The 23,281-nt window shown below is 33.7% G+C and overlaps 1 protein-coding gene across 2 annotated transcripts in view; it reads left to right on the forward strand.

Moving 5' to 3' along the window:
- LOC139484848 (proton myo-inositol cotransporter-like) overlaps positions 1-23,281 on the forward strand; it is a 50,553-nt gene that overhangs the window by 20,404 nt on the left and 6,868 nt on the right. For both annotated transcript variants that reach the window (XM_071268859.1, XM_071268849.1), the window contains 3 exons: positions 9,881-10,041; positions 15,168-15,273; positions 18,788-19,062. In XM_071268859.1, the coding sequence (XP_071124960.1) occupies positions 9,881-10,041; positions 15,168-15,273; positions 18,788-19,062 (542 nt within the window). The remainder of the gene's footprint in view (positions 1-9,880; positions 10,042-15,167; positions 15,274-18,787; positions 19,063-23,281) is intronic.

The raw sequence follows: 23,281 nt of genomic DNA on the forward strand, positions 1-23,281 counted from the left end.
ACCGACCGTGCAAGGGCTGTATAGCCAGTCATGGTCGTTAAAAACTTCCATTTGTTGTTTTAGTATTAGTATTGTCATCTGATAAAGTCATGTCGATTATAAGGTACACAGTTTTTCTCTGCTTTCAAGTCTTTCTGTTTGAACCCGTTGAACTGGAACTTATCAGTTATTGGTAATATTAATTATTTGGAAAACAAAAAGGTCCTGGAATGGAGTATTTTTTAATCAACAGCATTGTCCTATATAAGTTTTAAATAAAGTTGAATTCTTTGCTTTGCTGTTTTACGTCATGCCCACTAACAAATTGAAAACTGTACCTATACGCCTTATTTTTAGTCCAGATTTTTAGTATTCGTATTGTTATCTTAGAAAGTCTTACTGATTAAAATACTACAATAGGTAACAATTTTACAATTTAGTAGTGTCAACCCTGTGGTTATGACCCGTGTATATAGCATATTAATTAGTCCTGAATACAACGTTTGGTGGTGTGCCTGTAAGATGCGGAACGTACAGATAAGGTAATAGGTAACAGGTGAATATACTATTGGTATCGGGTAGCGGACTCGACCCGGAACTTCTTAATTATTGGCAATGTTAATTACGTGGAAAACAAAAGGGCCTGGAGTGGTGTAATTTTTAATCTACACTTTTGTACTATATTAGTTATATATAAAGTTGAATTCTGTGATTCGTCGTTTTTACGTGATGACGGCTGACAAATTGGACCTCGTAATTTTAGTATTATAGATAAAATGTGCTTCTAGGACAATCCATCAGTACTTTTCCTTTTGAGAGCCCTATTAACATGCCAATGGTAGGATTTGAATCTCGTATAAATGACTAAAGCTCATTTGAGGGGTGGTCTGAGGGGCCCTGATTCCGAAATCCCGGGCTTAAAACATGAAATCCCGAGGTACGTATTTTAACCTAACTTATATCCCGACATTCCGAAATTAAAAAAAAAATATTCCAGCATCCCGTAAAGATTAATCCCGACGTCCCGAGCTTAAAAACACCCGATCCCGACGTCCCGAATAAGTCCTGCCTCCCTCTAATGTCTACCCTACTTTCATTTTGGCCAAATCACTACTTTCACTTTCAACAATTATTATAAATTTGTATGCCGAATTTATGGGAATTATGTTTTCTAGTCTGTCCGTCCGTCCGTTCGTTTGTCCGTCCTTCTGTCCGGCTACAGGTTAAAGTTTTCACTTTCAACAATAAATTTTTATGCTTCATTTATGGGAATTATGTTTTCTAGTCTGTTCGTCCGTTCGTACGTTCGTCCGTCCGTCTGTCCCGCTTCAGGTTAAAGTTTTTGTCGAGGTAGTATTTGCCAGATGAAGTTGAAGTCCAACCAACTCGAAACTTAGAAAATATGTCACCTATGATCCATGTATGATCTTTCTAATTTTAATTCCAAATTAGAGATTTTACCCCATTTCACGGTTCACTAAACATAGCAAATGATAGTGCCGATGTGGCATCCGTATAATATGGACACATTCTTGTTTCCACATGTTTTACTTATTTCAATATATATGCAACTGGTATGATAACCCTTAGATAGTAAATATTTCAGAAAAAAGTAGACAGAATACAGAGAGTCTCTGTATATTATATTGTTGACATCAATAATGTGGTCATTTTTACAAATATCCTGTTTACAAAATTTGGAATTTTTCGAAAAACTAAGGATTTTCTTATCCCAGGCATAGATTACATAAGCCGTATTTCGAACAACTTTTTGGAAATTTTTGACCCTCAATGCTCTTCAATTTGAAATTTTTTGGCTTTATAAATATTTTGATATGAGCGTCACTGATGAGTCTTATGTAGACGAAAAGCGCGTCTGGCATACTAAATTATAATCCTGGTATCTTTGATAACTATATAGTAGTATAATCGTAGTTTACATGTGGATAAACGCGAAAAATAATTGTCTCTATAATAGTTGTGGTTCTTGCGATTTAAAAACCATGATATGGAGAACGCTCTGATTGGCTTATTTATTTTTCAATTTTTGTAATCTATCATACGATTAGTTTTTCTTGTGCATGTTTAAAACCGGATGTCTTATCTATGGCTTAAAGTCAGTCTAATAACGGAAACAATATCCGGACACCTATTTTGTCGTTTTTCTCCCAAAATAACTCAATCTGAATAATCATAAGAATGGATGACAAATGCGACTATGCATGTTACCTAAAGAACACAGAGGCATGATGATTTATTTATTGTGGAAGGAAGAGAAGCGACACACAAAAAGAGGTCTTCTCGTTTAATAGTATAGATGATTGGCTACACTGCAATCTCGCGTTATTCCTTAAGCAACTTCATTACACAATAAAATTTATCATTCATGATGACACTAGGTCGCACAATAAATTGCACAGGTAAATTAAATAAAAACTTGATAAAAATCGTGTTTTCATGATCCTAGCTAAAAAAATGTAATTATAAGTATTGAATGCTTCTTTTTGTAATTTCAAAGAGTTGTAAAAACGTTGACCGGGCGCACATTTTCAGAATGAAAAGCATTCGCGCTTCATACAAAATGTATTTCGGTCAACGCTTTTACACCCCAATGAAGTTAAAAAAAGAAGCATTCAATTCTTAAAAAAAAAACCACAACTAGTTGCAGTATAAAAATAAATGTACATATAAATTGTTTAATTCTGTAGTGCACAGACTCATATCAAATTAACAATAACACAAATGTTAAAAGTCTAACGCTTTTATCCTTTATGGAACTTCTTAAGACGTCATCGTATTGTTACACTGTTATAATTGTTGACTTACAAATGCATAAGTTATTTCATTAGCGACAAAGGTCAAAGAAAATAAAAAGCGACTGATAAAAGAGATTTAAAGGCATAACGAAAAAAAAGGCTAAAAGTTGTGACAGAGAGTTGAGAAATTTACTGTTCACATTGTCGGAGGATCATCTCTCCACTGGAAGTCAGTGGTAGGAATGGCTAGTACGAATAGAAAGAAAATTCAGATTATTTTCACATTAGAGATCTGGAGGACAAAAAGGACGAAATAATTATTTGCGGAAGTAAAGAGATTTCAAGACTAGATAAAAGTACACCTGATTCTTATGTATGAGAAGTTGAAGAAGAAACTGAACATTATTTGCTCCGAGTAAAAATAAACATTCTGCAAGATATATGCATTTGTGTCGTTTTCAAAATCCATTCCTCATTTCCTATTGTAGACAGAAATGAATTAAATTTTAGATATTTTAATGAACTCCTTATAATTCATATGAATATGCTTAATGAAACTGGGAACAGCATTTTAAAGCATATATGTTGATATCTTAATGTTTAGTACTAAAACATTATGACCTGTTCCATAACTATTATAAGATAAATTTACTTTTTTCTAATTACTTCAGTTTTCTGTTATTACAGTGTCCAACGCACGGCTCTAATTTTTGCTTTTTGTCACATACCGAACGATTATGTCAACTACATATAACCAAAAATATCCACTATATCAATAAATTAGGTCAATTGATATGTAGTTGACATTTATGTAGTAGAAGTATTCACAGAATTTTAAATACCACTGGCACGTTGACGGTGCTTTTTTCAATAAAACACGGAACAACTGATTAAAATGATACAGACGCGGACGTGATGCTCCATTGTTATCTTTAAAAAAAAAACGTCGCCTAGTGGACAAGTAAAAAAGTACGGGTTACCTCTACTAACTTAAATGCCAATTATTGTTGATATCATTTACAGATTAAAATGTTTATGCTTCCATTATTGCTGATTCACTTTCTAGATTATAAAAAAGTGTGAAATGTTATTTTATAGCAAGCAAAAACGCTTTCGATATGGGTTTACTTACGATTCTCCAACATTTGATAATTAGTCTAAAACAACATAAGGGATTAAGGGGTCCTCGTAAGGACTGGCATATTGATATCTACCTGTAATTTACCGATACCAGTTCTTAACTAAGATATTGTAAAAAGGGAAATTTTTAGAAGATAAAAATTATGATTAAAACACTTATAAACTATTTTTTTTCTCACAAATATTGGTTTTTCATATATTTTTGATCGAATATTACCAGAAATTGTTACGTTATTATTTGTATCCGTATCTGAGAGAACTATAACAAATATCTAAGCAGTTATTCAACAAAATATCTTTCTATTTTTAGGGAATTTTATTGAAAATAAAAAGTACAATTAAAATAATCACTGACTACCTCATTTTAGAAATTTATTTCTTGATAAATTCTAATGAAATTTTAGAAATGTTCAAATTTGAAACGATGCACAACAACACAGTTTAATTTACATAAAAAGTCACCGAAAGCTGTTGTCATCTAGTGCAAAAAACTATGTTGTTTTAGTCTAATTATCAAATGATAGAGATACGTGACCACACCTTGATGGTGTTGACAAAATGTCACTTACGCTATAAAAGCCTTTAGATAAATCTGAAACCATAATCAACTTCGATTTAAAGCCTTTATAATACCAAATAATTACATTAGATGTATGTTTCATTATAACACGTTATTCTGATTGGCTACCTTGCAATCTCGCGTAACAACTTCATTACACAATAAAATGTATCATTCATGATGACACAATGTCCTCCAATAAAGTGCACAGGTACATTAAATAAAAACTTGATCAAAATCGTGTTTTCATGATCCTAGCTAAAGATGTGATAACAAGTATTGAATGCTTCTTTTTGTAACTTCATAGGGTTGTAAAAGCGTTGACCGTGCGCACATTTTTAGAATCAAGCGTGTCTGCGCATAAAATGAACTTCGGTCAACGCTTTTACACCCCAATAAAGTTACAAAAAGAAGCATTCAATTCTTAATTGCAATCTGCATTCGGATTTTGAAAATAAGCCATTTCTGAAAATGAGGCCTATTAATGGAGAGTCAACAGTGGCATACACGGCAAGACTAAAAAAAGAGAGCTGCTGATTTTGAGTTTGAAAATTTAGGTGTTGACATGAATATCAATTATATGATCATTTTTATAAATTTCCTGTTACAAAACTTTGAATTTTCGAAAAAAAACTAAGGATTTTCTTATCCCAGGAATAGATTACCTAAGCCGTATTTGACACAACTTATGATAACAATTAAGAACACGTCATTATCAGATTAACATAAAGTAGACCCTTGCTGACATATTTTATGAAATGCACCAGATAGAAGATGCGACATTGCAGATAGTATTACATGACATGAGAGATTTACATGAACAAGAGCCAGAGAAATAGCATAAGTGTCAAACTATGGAAGAAAACAAAGAAATTACGGCATGCAAAAATATGAATAATTGTAATCATGATGGGAAAACATATTCGTTTTAACGTATTAAAAATTTTGAAGCTTATGTAAACAGTGTAACATATGTTAGAAGAGGCATCTTTTGATGTAGTTGCAACCCGTAAACCTGAGTAGTAACCGATTAAAGAAAAAAAAACTTAGACACATTATAAGAAATCAAGGCAGGCATTTAAAAAAAATGAATGTTAGACACAGACGAAAAAGATATTTCAGAAGAGGAGTTTTAGAAGTTTAGTGACTAATTTAGGAGCAGTTAAGAAAATAATTGTACATACCATTGAAGACAAAACAGAAACTGTGATGATGAACGATGTACAATTAAAAATAGAACCAGATTGCGAAGCATGCTTCAACCTAATTGAGTACTTTACAAAACAGTTTACTAGTAAAGCCTCGGTCACACCTTACCGGATAGCACGAACGGACGCCTAACGGATGAAAATAAAAGTTGTCCGTTGACAAAATTGTTATCCGTTGGGAGTCCGTTGATGTACTGACCAAATAAAACGGACGTGTAACGGATGCATAACGGACACACACCGGATATGCAACGTACGAGAAACGGACACGTACCGGACTGAACGGATGTCGAACGTATATCCAAACGGACGAGTACCACATAAAACGGACACCTAACGGAAGCGTACCGGATAAAACGGATGAATGATATACGGAAAAATCAAAGGTGACAATAATAATACATGTAAATCGCATATATATTCAAAATGTTTCTGTGTAACTGGTTTTGGTTTATTCTTCAAAATTCCGCCAAAGGGCAGTGTCTGGCCTGCATGCATGAATAAGAACTGCTTGATTGTGAAGGCGTGCCTATACTCTAAGATCGATTATGAATAACAAGAATTCGTGAACTTTAAGAAATCTGACATACCAATAATTGTCAATTCTGACGCGAAATTTTCAATTTGCATTTATCCGTTTCATATCCGTTCATCATCCGTTTTATCCGTTATACGTCCAGTAGAAGTCCGTTTCTCATCCGTTCAACATCCGTTTTATCCGTTAAACGTCCAGTAGAAGTCCGTTGGTGAATTTATCTTCCAGACCTCTAACGGATGTATAACGGACACGTAACGGATACAAAACGGAAACGAAACGGACGAGTACCGTACAAAACGGACGCCTAACGGACGTTCAACGGACATTTTATCATGTTTTTGAACATGCTCAAAATTTTCCACCGGACAGAACGGACGCCGACGGATAAAACGTATGCTTAACGGACATGCAACGGATATGGACGGACGTCTAACGGATAAGAACGGACTTCTAACAGACATGAACGGATTGAAAAGAAGTTATCCGTTAGGCGTCCGTTCGAGCTATCCGGTAAGGTGTGACCGAGGCTGAACGGACGCCGACGGATAAAACGTACGCTTAACCGACATGCAACGGATATGGACGGACGTCTAACGGATAAGAACGGACGTCTAACGGACATGAAATGATTGAAAAAAGGTTATCCGTTAGGCATCCGTTCGAGCTATCCGGTAAGGTGTGACCGAGGCTTAAAACAGGAATTCATTACAACAGTGAGACATGCAATACGAGGAAAATAAACAAGAATAGTTGTGTTGAAAGTAAAAAAAACTAATTCACCACCACTCATAGGAAGGTAAAACTAATTGAAATAGGTATACTACAAATAAAAGAAGAAGATACATTAAAAGAACCAAATGAATTCAGGGCCGAACAATTATATTTGTATATAAGGGACCAGATATAACGAGTAGAGAAGTGAAGACTAAATAAGACCCCATACGGAACAGAAATAAAATCGATAACATTAACAAGGAGACAAGGAATACTTAACAAAGACATTTTAATAAACATTCACAGAAAAGATTTTTTTTTATTAAAGTCATTGAACGTGTCTATTTCAAGGAAGAGAAAAGGAATAAATAGTCAATTTCATACAAACCCTAACCGCATATCCATAGTCGGATCCAGAAGGCCTAGGGAGGCGGGGCCCTTCCTTTAACAGTAAAAATAATTGGTTGATTATATCGATAATCACCGAAGCATGACTGGAATGGGCCCTTTTTACGTCAGTAAGTGCCCCCTTTATGAAAAGTTCTGGATCCGCCACAGAATTATCATATACAACTTGACGATCAAGCATTTGGAGCTCAGCGGAAATCAGACGGAAGAAAAGTGTTTCGTGATTCTTCACAATTGATACATTTTTGTACTTGCAAATACAATTAATATTCCAAACCAAAGGAGATACACACATGATTGCGTAAGGACGAAAAGAGAGGCCGATCCGAACCAAGAAAGCACCTTCATGCTAAATTGAGAAACTATGTAGTGTTATTTAGATGATAAATATTCTAAATGAAATATGAACTGTAAAACTAAGTGTTATTTTGAACATTAATTTATACAAACAGTCTTTTATATGAAATGAATGATCAGAACTTTTGAAGAAATGGAGAAATGTACTGACATTAATTGCACGAAACAAACGTTAACACCTGTTGGTATTTTTGAACTCGCTGTAATTGTATGCACCTGTCCTGAGTCAGGAGTCTATTATTCAGTGGTTGTCGTTTGTTGGTGAGGTTCATAAGTGTTTTTCGTTTTTTGATAAGGTTCATAAGTGTTTTTCGTATGCTGATGAGGTTCTTTTTTTTATTTGGATTATACCATTGGTTTCCTGTTTGTACTTGTTATTTTAGGAACTTTTATAGCTTGCTGTTCGGTGTGAGTCAAAGCTCTGTATGAAAGGCAGTACTTTGACCTATAATGGTTTTACGTTTAACACATTGTGACTTGGATGAAGAGTTGTCTTATACAATATCTTCTTATTTCTATCTAAGATAAGTTCCACTGTTATAAATGCTGTCTTGTACATGCCTTAATTATTTCATTACCCATCTTATTATTCAGGTATTTCTGCTTTTTTTTTTAAAGGAATAGTTCTTTTCTCCTGAAAGTAGGTTTGAATATTTGAAAATACTTTTATATGTGTGCTCTGTATGTCTCAATGATTCAATTTTGGATGTAACACGTCCTCTGATTTGCGGAAAGTTTGATTTGTCCATCAGCTCATAGCTACAGTTTTGTCATGTGACCATGTGACCATGACGTCATCAACATTTTTCATGATTAAATCTTTTAAAATGGAATTCAGAATTTAATTTTAAGGAATGACTAATATTTTTGATTTTTATTCGAAATAACTTTAAAATGTGTTATCAGTAAATTAAACGCAAACTAAATATTATTCTAACATTAATATGCACTTTCATGATTCTACAATTTGTCGATACCTGTACTTTGCATTGCACAAGGTCAAGTTTTTCTCTGACTGTTTATGAAGTCTTTGCACAAAATCTGTGGATGTTAGATGTGTACTGGTTGATGATTTAGTCATAGATGCATGATTTTTTTATTAGTTGTTAATGGCTTTGAACTAGTTGTCAGCTACTGCGAGTAATCTCATATCTGTATTAAACTTGTTTCTTTTTGTTGTTGGGATGTTCTCGGCCACGTCAACTCTATGTTGGTGTTAGATGTACTTCTATTTGTATTAATCCTTTAAGCCTTTTCAACTGATTTTTTATATTTCGTTCTTATGTTGTACTGTAACACCACTGTTCCAGGTAAGAGGGGGGGGGGGGGTTGTTATCCCGCTAACATTTTCAACTCCGCCTTATTCTGAATATATGTGCCTGTCCCAAGCCAAGAGCCTGTCATTCAGTGGTTGTCGTTTGTTGCTGTTATAGATTTGATTTTCGTTCACTTTGTATACATTATTAGGCCGTTAGTTTTCTCCTTTGAATTGTTATACATTTGTCATTTCGGGGCCTATTATAGCTGACTATGCGGTATTGGCTTTGCTCATTGTTGCAGGCCGTTTTTCGTTCATTTTTGTTTAACATTAACGAGGCCGTTAGTTTTCTCATTTGCATTATTTTACAGTTGACATTTTGGGGCCTGTTTATGGTCGTACGGTGACCTGTGTCATTTTGGTGTCTTTTGAAGAGTTTTCTCATTGCCAATCATACCACATCTTTTTTTTTTATATTAATGCTGAGTTCACACGTAATTCGAATTCGATTCCCATTAACTAATTCGAATTAGTTTAATTCGCAATTCGAAACGTTTAACGTCCTAACGTCAATTCTAATTCGAATTGCAATGCGCGTCAAATTCGCTAAATACTGTATCGTATGCCCTTAACTTTTAATTTGTGTTAACAAAAACATATTTCTAATGCGAATTAGTTAATTCGAATTAGCCAATTAAAAAAAGAAGAGTGTGTGGACGCGATTAACGAATTCGATTCGCATTCGATTCGAATTCAATTCGAATTAAATGTACGTGTGAACGAGGCATAAGATTTATATTATACACAGTCATGTATTGTTAGGTTTTATTCAATGTACCACACCGTTATCCATAAAAAATGATATAGGTGTCTCCAGTAGATATAAATGTGTTATTAGAAAAGCCATTATATGATATTCTCTGATTGCATGATTTTCTTATTGATTAATTATATGTTTTGTAGATACTATAGTGCCAGTATTTTGAGAATGTCAGGATTTCCGTCAAAATTAGCAATCTGGTTAGTCTGCGTGCCGTTTGCTGTTAACTTCCTTGCAACATTTCTTGGAATTTATTTGGTTGAGCGAGCCGGAAGAAGAATATTGACATTGGGTAGCTTCGTTGGTATGCATCGATTAAAAAAAACTACTTTAAAATTATGATGAATGATCATTTAACATGCTACAAAGTTAATTAATGTAGTTACATTTTAATTTGTTCAAGAGATTACTTTGGTCATTCTTTCCTTAAAATCCATTTTTGTCCTATTAGCTGTTCAACGTTTAAATAGTTTGTCCTCGGGAATCACTGAGAAGACATCAATTGTCGAAATGCGTACCTGGTGCAGTTAAATTGGTACCGCTTATGTTATTACAACCACTGATAATTACTGATAATTTGCTGGTTGGCTGTTAGTCCACGATGGTGTTAACACAACAGGAGCTGGTTCTTTTGTACTGGCATATTATACGGACAATGGTGGATTGAAATTTGCTGTAATAAAAAAGCAAATTCTTTTTTACTGAAGGATTATATATATTCCTCTAATTTTTCCAGTCTTTTTCTCATCTATATTTTTTTCAAAAGTTTTTATTAGGAATAAGATTTGTGAAACAGTTTGGCCTTGAGCATTACTTAAAAATGTTGGTGAACTTTTGGTTCATAAGTTTTCCTTTTCTTGTGTTTTATATAGATTAGATCGTTGGTTTTCCCGTTTGACTGGTTTAACACTAGTAATTTTTGAGGCCCTTTATAGCTTGCTGTTCAGTGTGAGCCAAGGCTCCGTGTTGAAGACCGTACTTTGACCTAATATGGTATACTTTTATTAATTGTGACTTGGATGGAGAGTTGTCTCATTGCCACTTATACCATATCTTCTTATATCTATTTATATAATTTTATTACAAAATTCTCCACGAACAATTAGTTATAGAGTGTGTGAGAATAAGGAGATTTGATATGATTGTGTTTGAGACATTTATGCATATGTTTAATGGTATATCGTTTTAGATCGATTAAGGACAAATTTAAAAGTGATTCTACCAAATTACCTTATTTTGTTCAACTATATTTCTAGTTTGATAAAATGATTCGTAGGATATGTACCAACCCGTAATGAAGAAGACCCCAATGCCCGAATCACAACCAACACACTTTGCTACTCTATATCTGGAATCCGACTGTCAAAGTCCTTCTCGTGAAAAGTTCGTCAATTATGCACGCCTTTATTTATATTTATAAGTTAACTGTTAACAAAATTTTGAAATACTTAAGGCTTTTCTACCTCAGGAATAGATTACCTTAGCTGTATTTGGCAAAACTTTTGGGAATTTTTGGTCCTCAATGCTCTTCAACTTCGTACTTATTTGGCCTTTTAACATTTTTTTATTCGAGTGTCACTGATGAGTCTTTTGAAGACGAAATTTTATATTAACGACAGACGCTCAGTCTGTCGTTAATATAAAATTTTAATCTTGGTATCTATGATGAGTTTATTTATGACGTACACTTTCTAGATAGAGGGGACCGTCTGTATCCCTGCACTATTACTTTTCATCAATCGTCTTCCTGATCGTCATTTTGCAGAATAAACTAGAAAATGTTTTTGTTCTGTAGGTGCTTAATCACAGTTCTAATGATCAATGATAAGAATTTAATTTACAATACTGCATAAAATGTTTTCAACCGCTCGCTAAACAATGAAAGGAATTAACGATGGCCCATAACGCACAAACGATGTTAACGCACAGTAGTCATCACTTCGGTGTTGACATGAATATCAATTCTTAATAAATATTGGAAACCTTTAGTCTCGAAGACTTACATTCTGCAATTGATGTCACCTTAATACAAATTGGTCAATTTTATAAATTCCCTGTTACAAAACTTTGAATTTTTCGAATAACTAAGGGGTTTCAATACCTTAGCTGTTATTGACACAACTTTTTGGAATTTTTGGTCCTCAATGCTCTTCAACTTCGCACTTGTTTGGCTTTATTTGTATTTTGATCTTAGCGTCACTGATGAGTCTTATGTGGACGAAACGCGCGTTTGACGTATCAAAATATAATCAATTCCTGGTACCTTTGATAACTATTAATTAAAACCAAAGTTTTTGACGGAAATGCAACAAACTCGAAATTTTCAATGTTCAAGTATTTGTATTGTTTAACTGATGTTAAGCTGGGGTCACACATTCACGATTTTTACTGCCGTCCTTGACAGGACCATTCCCGATTAAGATTTATTAAAAGTATGATCAAGATCCTATGAATCGTGGATGGAAAATTCAAACTTTAATTAAAATTTGTAAAAAAATAATTCAATCACGACAACAATCAGATATTGTTCAGGAAGCGTCCCGATTCTACCGAATGTAATCCGACAGAGATCAGATAGTGACAAGACAGTGAACCGACGCTTACGGAAGTTATCCGTTCGAAAACTGTCGGCATACTCGGGATGATCAGGTACTGTCGGAACGTAATCCTATCACGGTCCGCTTTATCGCATTGCAAACGACTTTGTCTGGTCTCAGTCGTATTGTATTCTGTAATTGTCAGGACTCTGACGTGGGTATCATTGACGAATTTAGAATTAATAACGGGACTGTTTCGGAACGGTGTCGGCAAAAACGGTTCTCAATCGACAAGATCTGGATGCAATCTGGACTCAATCGGCAGAAAAATTGCAATGAAAATTTTCTCCAGATCATTCCCGTTCCACAGGACACCGTCCCGAATACACAGCACATTGTTAGGAATACGATCCGATACAGCAGAATCTGTCACGACATAAGCACGATTGTAATCCGACTAGACAAAATCGGCTGAGTTTCCCCGAATGTTACGGGACGCACCTAACTGTCGGGGTGATTTGTCGAACTATTCGGACCCTTCCCGACCAGTAGGAATCTGTTACGAACTAAAACGACTGCGTTCAGACAATAATAGGACATTCCAGATAATTGAGGATACTAATCCGACTTTTTCACTTTTCGTGTCGTATCGCTGTCTGGTCTCAAACGGGAGCAATAATCGGCAATGTTTGAAGCCCGCATTAATAGGTAAAATATTATCTGCTAAATGAGAAACCGACTGTTTAAGTTACATTTATCTATATATATACGTACATGTATTCTGACAATGTATGTACAATTTATGGTCACCATGTCTGCATTTGTATGCCGTTTTTCTCTATCATATTTTTTAAAAATTATTTTCTTTATGTTTATACATTCCAGCTACCTACTATTCTCTTCTTTTTTTAGGTTATTTTTGTCTATTTTCCAATAAGTTCGTTATCTCCTTTTTATAAACTGAATCCATACTCTTCCTTTGAATCCTTTGAAAGTCTTATGTGGAGAAGATTTAAGAAATATATATTCTTGCAGGGCAGGAACTGAAAAATATCCTATCACAAAAAGGTAAAAAACTGCTTATTTTTCTCGGCATCTGAAATGATGAATGACTTGGTTGATATGCTTAATGAAAGCGGTGTAGGTTTTGATCTTTCGCAACAACTTATAAATTGTCTCCTATTTGCAGATGACGTTGTACTTGTTGCCAAATCGCCAGAAGACTTACAGACGTTACTTCGGATTTCACACGATTTCGCAACTAAATGGAACTTGAAATTTAATCATAAGAAATCTAAAGTTCTAGTGGTTGGGAAGCGGTTAAGTCCGGAACGAGTCTGGTCTCTTGGTGATGTAAATATCGAGGAAGTGAACGAATATAAATACCTCGGTTACTACATAAATAGATCACTAAAGTCAAATTTCCATGTAAATAACTATTTGAAAGATAAGATGGATAATATGCTGAACTATTTGTTACGTGTCCTCGGTGAGCATGGAAATTTTAACCGTGTTAAATTTGGAGACGCCCTTTGGAACTCGGTGCTCCGGCCTTCTTTAACACACGCATGCGCCGTCTGAATGCCACTTTCAGCTACAAATATATCGATCATCGACAGTTGGCAATACCGCGCAGCTAAGATCATTATGAACACTAAAATGAATATTCCCCGTTCCGCTCTCCTTCTCGAGCTTGGATGGGAACCCGTATCTGCATTTATCACCCGCCAAAAAGTTGCGTACTTTAAAAGGATTAATAACCTACCAGACGATAGACTGTGCAAGCGAGTCTTTAGTGAAATGGTTCAATTAAACGAAAGTGTCTGGAAATATGTTCAAGAGATGAACACCTACACGGAAAGTATTGGGTCTAATAAATTTAACTGTCAATATGGTAGGGAAAGTTTAATTATTGATGTTACTACTAAAAGCAGCCTTGATTTGTATCAGCACTGCTATATTAAGACAGGTAGCCAGCTATACTTAGAGGACATAAGCGATTTTAATGCATCCCGTCTTAAACTGCTCGCAAGAACAAATTATTTGCCATTAAAGCAGTTTCTCTTTAGAATGCATATGTCCGAGGACAACCTATGTCCCATTTGTGATTCAGGGGAGTCAGAAGATTTAGAACATTTTCTGCTCGGGTGTACATCTCTTGAACAAACCAGGTCTAAATTTTTCACCTTATTTGCCTCTTTAAATGATAGAAATGTAAGTTTTCTGGAACTGTCGCCACGTGCACAAGTATTATTTTTAGTTGGCGATATTGGTTATGCTTTTAACGATGAAATTGGTTCATTTTATGATGTTTATGGAAGAATGTATCTCTTAGAATTATTTAGATTACGTCAAACTATGGTTGAACCACAATAAACCTTTGAGTTAACTTACTCGTATGTACTATTATATATTGATTGATCTTAGTTTTTATGCTTTATACATGCTGCATGGTCATATTTGTCTATGAGTGTTTTAATTACATGTATATTTTAACATTCTATAAATTGGTTTTTTTTTATTATGATTATGTATTTTAGAAATCTCTATTTTTGTCTTATTAATGTGCCATGTATGTTATTGTTTCAAAGACATTCTATAATGAAACCATTAACTAAAATGTATATAATTGTAAATAATATAGTATAGACGCACCATCACTTCTACCCTGATGACTGGTGCCCCCGATGTAAAGGGGTAGTTTTCTAAATAAAATATATATATATATCTGCATTTTGGCAATTTGCAGGAAATACAAGAACAATTTTGCGAGTCACACAACAGGTATATTATTCCGTCACATACATACTTCCTGTCCTTATCATAAACCATACATTACAGTAATGTTTTATTTTTGCAGTCAGTAAACATATTTTTCTCTATACTATTGCAGGTATAATCATTGCACTGATTGTCCTAGCTGTTGGCTTTCAGTTATCAGTTATCCATACGCCACCTGTTTCACTTAACGAAACCTTGTTAAGTAAATGTGAATACTCGTAAGTCTTTCTGAAGTTATCATGCTTATTTATACTTTAGAATTAAAAAATTATAAAGTATATTTGCTACGAAACCTATTTGTATATATATTTATCATATATACTAAGTAAATCATTCGTCAAAGTATGAATCAAATACAACACTCTCAAATCATCGAGTGTTCTGTCCATCATAGCAAAACAAAATGTACAACCAAACAAAACAGAAATTACAGATGACAAGCTTTCGAATGCTATATAATACGTCCGGTTGGGGTTAATAAAACACCCCCATTCTTATATTTATTTACGCCAAAATTCATTCATATGTTTTATAAAAAAATCACAACACATTTATATATATTTCACATCTTATTTAGACGTTAACCTCGTTTGATCATTAGTATAATTCACCAAAACGCGGTTTTCACAGTCATATCTGTAGAAAATGAACATTAATGACCCATCAGTGGCGGATCCAAGGGAATAGCGGTCCGAGGATTTGAACCCCCATTTTGTTTGGACGATCATTGCATTTGAATGGGAACATTTGGTTCGATCCCCCCCTTTATCTTGGGTTGGCCCTTTTTAAAATTGGCTGGATCCATCCCTGTCCATTTACATGCTAACTGCTACCCATTGATAAATTACCTCTGTAAAGTTGCACTCCATCGATATATTTGACATTCTCAACAAGTTATGTCAAGTTAACAAGGAAGAGACCCTCGTCTAAAGTCAATTTGACGTAGGGAGTAGGAACCTTAGTTTCTAAACACATTCATTATTTATCATGTCAGTACCAAAGCACTTACTACTGAGCAGTCCACCACAATCGGGATCGACCTAGTGCTAGTAAATGAAATAAACAAATAATAAATTTTGCACTCCCGAACCACTCTTTCGAATATAACTTCATCGAGAAACGCTCCAACCTTATAAATAGAAAGCTTGAGAGGAGTAAATACCATACAACGTTTGGAACTTCGTAATAAACAGGGGTTTATACAGGATGCTCAACTTTGACTTATATTCAAATATTGGAAACCTTTAGTCTCGAAGACTTACGTTCTGCAATTGATGTCAACTTAAGTAATACCTTTCTAGATCCTTTGAAAGAGGTTTATTTTTTCTTATTGTGCATATCACAAAGTGGTATAACTTAGAATCAGATTCTAAAATTTCTCAACTATTTTAATCCAAATAAAGTAAATAGTTTGTTGATAAATGAAGGTATGAAGTTCTTCAATGTGAAGATTTGAAAAAATTGTTAAAAACGATATCCATCAGATGAAGATGTTTTAAAAATATTATGTATGTCTTGTCTACAGCATAGTTAAGAAAATTCACATATCAATATCTTATAGTGGTAGGGATGTCACCCAAACTTGTCTTGCAAAAATAAGCAAATTCAGAGTGGTCTAAATACCCGTTTAAATGCCTTTTAGTCATTATCATTATACACAAGTTCTAGCTCATAGTGTTTATTAAACAAATATATTTCTAAATCATTAGTGATCATTCATCTGGTCTATCTTTATATTAAGAAAAACACATTTCTAATAGCATGTTATACTTTATTGTAATCAGGGATTTCACAAAATCCCTAGCTCTATTTTCAGTGATTTTGTAAAATCCCTAACAATTTTAAGGATTTTACAAAACCACTGAAACTGTTAGTGATTTTACACAATCACTGATTAGTCCAGTGATTTTACAAAATCCCACATTTTACAAATTCCCTGTAACACATATAGCTGAAGCATATTAAAGTTATTATATATATGCCGTATTATATAGCTATTCCAAATAGTGTTAATTTCTAGATAATGTACTTTTATCGGGTGGTTCTTTACAGATATTTTTCAGATTTGCATTAGTTTTTAAAAAAGACCGTAAGATCGTACGTAAATTAAGTAAACAAAGCCACAATATTACACATGCACATGGTTGGTGTGTGTGTTTAACATTTAGTTTCCAATTTCAACATTTACAAGTAAAATATTTGTTTTTCATAGTTTCATAGAAGTGTCATACGTTTAAGATATTTTATCTAACAATTACCATTTGTCTCTACACCAATTTTGATTAGAAACGGGGAAATGCGAGGCTGAATCCTTATATCGTTGATATGTCAAGTCAATGCACTGTTATTGTCTTTATACTGCAATCTAAAAAAAAACATTTTCAATTTTAGTGTGTTAATGTTATTTATACTGCACTCGTTCTATTTGAGCAGTCAAAATGCGTTGACTGTATATTTCTATGTCATATACAGTCACTGACCCGATATCACTTTTCCTCATGAATATTTAAATAGAAATTGCCGAAATAATATTGAATTATTCATACGAACTCTTCAACCTGTTCTTGTTTCAAATGCATACAACGATGCGTGGAACGACCCAACATTGTTTCTTTTGCAAATTAAATGTTTTATGCTTATGGTTGATATTTAATTCCATACTCAAACGATTTTGTTCACCATCGAGTGTTGGTTTCAACAGGTAAATGTAAATTTCATTGTGTTGTATATTTCTCCGCGAGCATGATGTGAGGCCTTTTTAAAGGGTATTTCCCCCAATATTTAAATCAAATAAATAACCTTAACGCATTAAACAACAATTGAAAATGTTTTTTTTAGATTGCAGTATAAAGACAATAACAGTGCATTGACTTGACATATCAACGATATAAGGATTCGGCCGGAAACGGGGAAATTGCTCGGCACAGCCTCGCATTTCCCCGTTTCTAAGTTTCCCCGTTTCTAAGCCTCATCCTTATATCGTTGATATGTCAAGTCAATGCACTATTATTGTCTATTTATTTGATTTAAATATTAGGGGAAATCCCCCTTTAAAAAAACCTCATATCACACAGGCGGAGAAATATACAACACGATGAAATGTACATCATTACCTGTTGAAAACTGCAATCAATGGTGAACGAATTCGTTTGTTTACAGACTAAAATATCAACAATAAACATAAAACATAATGATTTATAGGTTGCAAACAAAAAATATTAATAAGTGAAATATGTTTTCCCAAAAATTGTAAAAGAAACAAGTTTGAGTCGTTAAACGCATCGTTGTTTACACTTGAAACAAGAACAGGTTGAAGAGGTCGTATGAATAATTAAATATAATTTCGACAATTTCTATTTAAATATTCATGAGGAAAAGTGATATCAGGTCAGTGACTGTATATGACATAGAAATATACGGTCAACGCATTTTGACTGCTCAAATAGAACGAGTGTAGTATAAATAACCTTAACGCATTAAACAACAATTGAAAATGTTTTTTTTATATTGTAGTATAAAGACAATAATAGTGCATTGACTTGACATATCAACGATATAAGGATTCAGATTATTCCATTCTAGTTTGACTTCAACACTTTTACTAGTTTTTTTTTTATCACAGAAAAATTAAAAGTGAAATTTAGTTGTGATGGAAATATGCCTTTAAGTTAATAATTGTTGTCAGTTTATTCCATTCTATTATGACGTGAAAACTTTCAAATATATTTATAGGAAATGCGATCCTTGTGTCAGGAATAAAGATTGTGGGTTTTGTTATATTAAAGACAACCCAACTACTACAGGGTCATGCCTTCCCGTGTATTCAGACCACCCTGAAAGATATGCAGATCCAAATTTTCAAAATGGTACTGTTAATTTCCGGTGTAATGAAACAAACTACGAGCATGATATGAAATATTTTACCTGGGCAGATAATTATTGTCCAACTGAGTACTCTTGGATGGCGGTGTTAGGTCTAGCATTGTTTGTAATAGGATTTGCACCAGGTAAGAACTTTCTAATATCTCATTCAATAAAATTGAGAATGGAAATGGGGAATGTGTCAAAGAGACAACAACCCGACCAAATAAAAAACAACAGCAGAGGGTCACCAACAGGTCTTCAATGTAGCGAGAAATTCCCGCACCCGGAGGCGTCCTTCAGCTGGCCCCTAAACAAATATATACTAGTCCAGTGATAATGAACGCCATACTAATTTCCAAATTGTACACAAGAAACTAAAATTAAAATAATACAAGACTAACAAAGGCCAGAGGCTCCTGACTTGGGACAGGCGCAAAAATGCGGCGGGGTTAAACATGTTTGTGAGATCTCAACCCTCCCCCTATACCTCTAACCAATGTAGTAAAGTAAACGCATAACAATACGCACATTAAAATTCAGTTCAAGAGAAATCCGAGTCTGATGTCAGAAGATGTTACCAAAGAAAATAAACAAAATGACAATAATACACAAATAACAACAGACTACTAGCAGTTAACTGACATGCCAGCTCCAGACTTCAATTAAACTGACTGAAAGATTATGATTTCATCATATGAACATCAGGCACAATCCTTCCCGTTAGGGGTTTAGTATAATACCATCATAACATATATGAGAAGAACATAACCCGTGTCATGCCAACAACTGTTTTTAGAATAAATGTGTTTAGTTCCGATGCAAAGACCTTATCAGTGACTCAATATTAACGTCAAAATATGCAATCTTTAATGACTTGACAACAGTATCGTAATTATATCCCTTCTTAATAAGTCTATTCAAAGGTTTTGTAAGTTTCTGAGGTGAATACTGACACCTTTGTGCTTTATAAAGAATATTACCATAAAAAATTGGATGTGAAATACCTGAACGTATTAGAAGTCTGCATGTTGAGCTATATTTACGAATGATGTCTTTATACCGATGATACAATTTAGTAAATGTTTTGACTAGTTTGTGATATCGAAAACCCTGGTGTAATAATTTTTCAGTAATACATAAATTTCTCTCGTTAAAATCGAAAACATTGTTACATACACGAGCGAATCGTACAAGTTGAGATATATAAACACCGTTGTCCAAAAAGCTATTTTAGCAAACAGGACGTCTTGACTTTGTAATAGATGTATTAGAAAGTATAGTAACATGTGAAAAGTCATCATACCATGCATGGTGCTTTATATGGGATAAAAGAGGGGCGAACGATACCAGAGGGACATTCAAACTCATAGATCGAAATTAAACTGACAACGCCTTTGCTTAAAAAGAAAAAGGACAAACAGACAAATAATAGTAGAAAAGGCAACACAAACCCCAGCAAAAACTGGGGGAGATCTCAGTCGATCCTTGTTTAAGGTGGTGGGTCTGGAGACGAATACGGTTGACTAGTAACTTGAAGACGAGTGACATTAACCAAAAAAAATCATTTTTATGCACCACCTATCATACGTCTTAATCATATACCATTCCAAAGCACATCATCTGTACTATTTTTGCCAGGTCGTCAAATATGTATGCGTATGGTGCAGTTTCCGTCAAATCACAATGAAAGGTCAAGGACAGACGATTTCTAATTTTACAAGATGACAGCATTTTTGAATATTGTGTCTTCTGAATAATGTTATTTTGTATGAAAACATGAAAATCTGTTAAACAGATATAAATAGATACGTTTCAAAAGCACTTCGAAATATTGATGTCGGATTTTTTTTTATAAATGACGCCGTTTTCCAAAAATTCCAGTGAAGATGATAAAAATGCGAGATCACCTATTGTTTTGTCTGTGATTCAATTGTTATTCATCATAAATATAAAAAAATATATTTTATTTAGTGCTTAGGATGTTTTTGACATCATCAAGTTACTGCAATTACACCTCTTGTTAATTAAATGTCGATTATTACAACCCTTGCAGTTGCCCAACATACCGCTATCTGAAAAAGATTAGATGTTCTATGTTAAAACAAATTGTATGTATAAACATGTTTAGATTGAAAACCACCAATCTTAAAAAATGAAACAAGGTTTAAGAATATGCTACACATGAAATTCATAATTTATGGGAAAGTTAGGGAATGGTATTTCATATTTCAATATTTATATGTTTTCTTGGTTGCTTATTACATCATGCAATAAACAAAATACAAATCAATCTTATCGATCTCGTTAACAAAGTCGAAAAAAGAGAACATTGATATTGAAGTTGGTCGAACAAAAATGACAATGAACAAGGAAAGAACGGATAGAAGTTAAATGTCAATGAAGTGGCAGAATAGACCCACAATTGATAAACCTATCTTAGAAATAGAAGATTATTTTTTAAAACAGGTGTCTTGTTCATACTAACCACAAAGGCATTGCATATATAAAAATTAAGCAGTTCTGTAAGAAATAACGACGTTGACACTATTTTTTAAGATAACAATAGGAATATCAATACCCCTAAATAAACTGTTACATAGAACATCTTTTAAAGTTCCACTGTCCAAATGATATGGCTACAGTAAAACAAAACATTCCCAAAATGCAACAAAGAGCTTGAAAAAAAAAAACACAGAAAAAAAAACCCACATTTATATCATCACAGACGCAGACAGAATAAGCGTATTAAGACAAGATCTTACGACAGTTGAATTAGAGGACATATAAAGAATTAGATGAAAATATTGACGAGAGGACTATGCGAACTATTAGTTCATTGATTTCAAACTTCGATTGTATAACAGGTAAAGAAGGAGATTTTCTTTTGAACTTTGAACTTTGGGATAAAAAATAGTCTAAGAATTCAAAATGTTATTTCACAATAATGGGACGAAGATATTACTTTAAACTCGTCAAGTGACTTAAAGTTTAAACCTATTGTGGTCAGACCACTATGTCCACTACATCGCGTCTTTCAGTTTATAGACATAATACTTACACTTAAACTACTCTGTAAACATTGGAGTCCCTTAACCCTTACCTACTCATACTAGTACTGATGGGAGAGATTCGTTTGCGCCAAAAATGCGTCCTTTTGCGCCACAACTTTTTTCTCCAATGCTACGTTTGTGCCACATGTTTTAAAATTACATGGTATCATTTGCGCCAAAAATAAAACCTACGATTGCGCCAATTAGAAGAAAAATGACTTTCCTACTCCTTTATTCGGATTAGGACCGGCAGTTTACATGGCAAATGTTATCTTTTCTGAAACATATCTTCTTCTTAAATTACTGCTGATACATTGGTACTTCCCAATTTAATGTATGTAGTAGCTTGTTACTTCACTTCATTGTCCAAAAACACAAACATTGAAAGATGATATTTGCATAAAACAGTTCATATTAATTCCTAATAATAATAAAGCCCATACGCATGGTGGGAACAAAGCACTTAGTCATCAACATATGTGGCTAAATCATAATCAACAAAAGCATCTATTTTCTTCTCTATTGGCATATCTTTACTTATATTCAGCAAAGCAATAAGTTTTATTCTCTCTCTGTACAATGAATGTCTAATGCTTTTTAAGTCATTACTCTATAAATGCTCATCTTCATGGTGAAATGTCTCCAAACATATGATACTTTTTAAGACAAAAATAAGACTAAATAAATATTAATCATTAATCTTTATAACAGATATGTGTACAGGTAAATTGGCGCAAATGAGTTCCGAATATTGGCGCAATTGATACATTTGGAAAACAAAATTAGGTGCAAATGATACCCCCGAAAAATAGTAATTGGCACAAAAGGACTGCTGCCGTACTGGTGACCATTATTTAGTAGTGAGTTTTGATATGGCACGTTTATACACCGACATTCCACATCGATTGGTGCTTAAAAGTATACAATTGTTTTTAAACTTATCCCAATCACAAATCATCTTTATTGCACTAAATGCTGTTTTACAATTTACTTAGCCTACAGCATTCAATGTAAAACAGCATTTAGTGCAATAAAAAGATGATTTAATTGTTTCAAAAAATGTACACAATTTTGGTTTGAAAACACCCTAAACCCCCACTTGACATAATTCCGAAAGGTTTTGCCAATGCAAATACATCTAGGGTATATAAGTTGTTAAACATTTAATTTGAAATAATATTTTCATCATGCATATGAGAACATTGGAGACGTTATATAGTAAACTGTTTTATGATCTGGAATAAAAAAAACACCATGGAACTACAAACTCTCTATAGAGTCATCGATAACATTAATCCTTCAACTATATTCA

Source organism: Mytilus edulis, chromosome 1 (assembly GCF_963676685.1).
Source record: "Mytilus edulis chromosome 1, xbMytEdul2.2, whole genome shotgun sequence".
Lineage (NCBI taxonomy): Eukaryota > Metazoa > Mollusca > Bivalvia > Mytilida > Mytilidae > Mytilus > Mytilus edulis.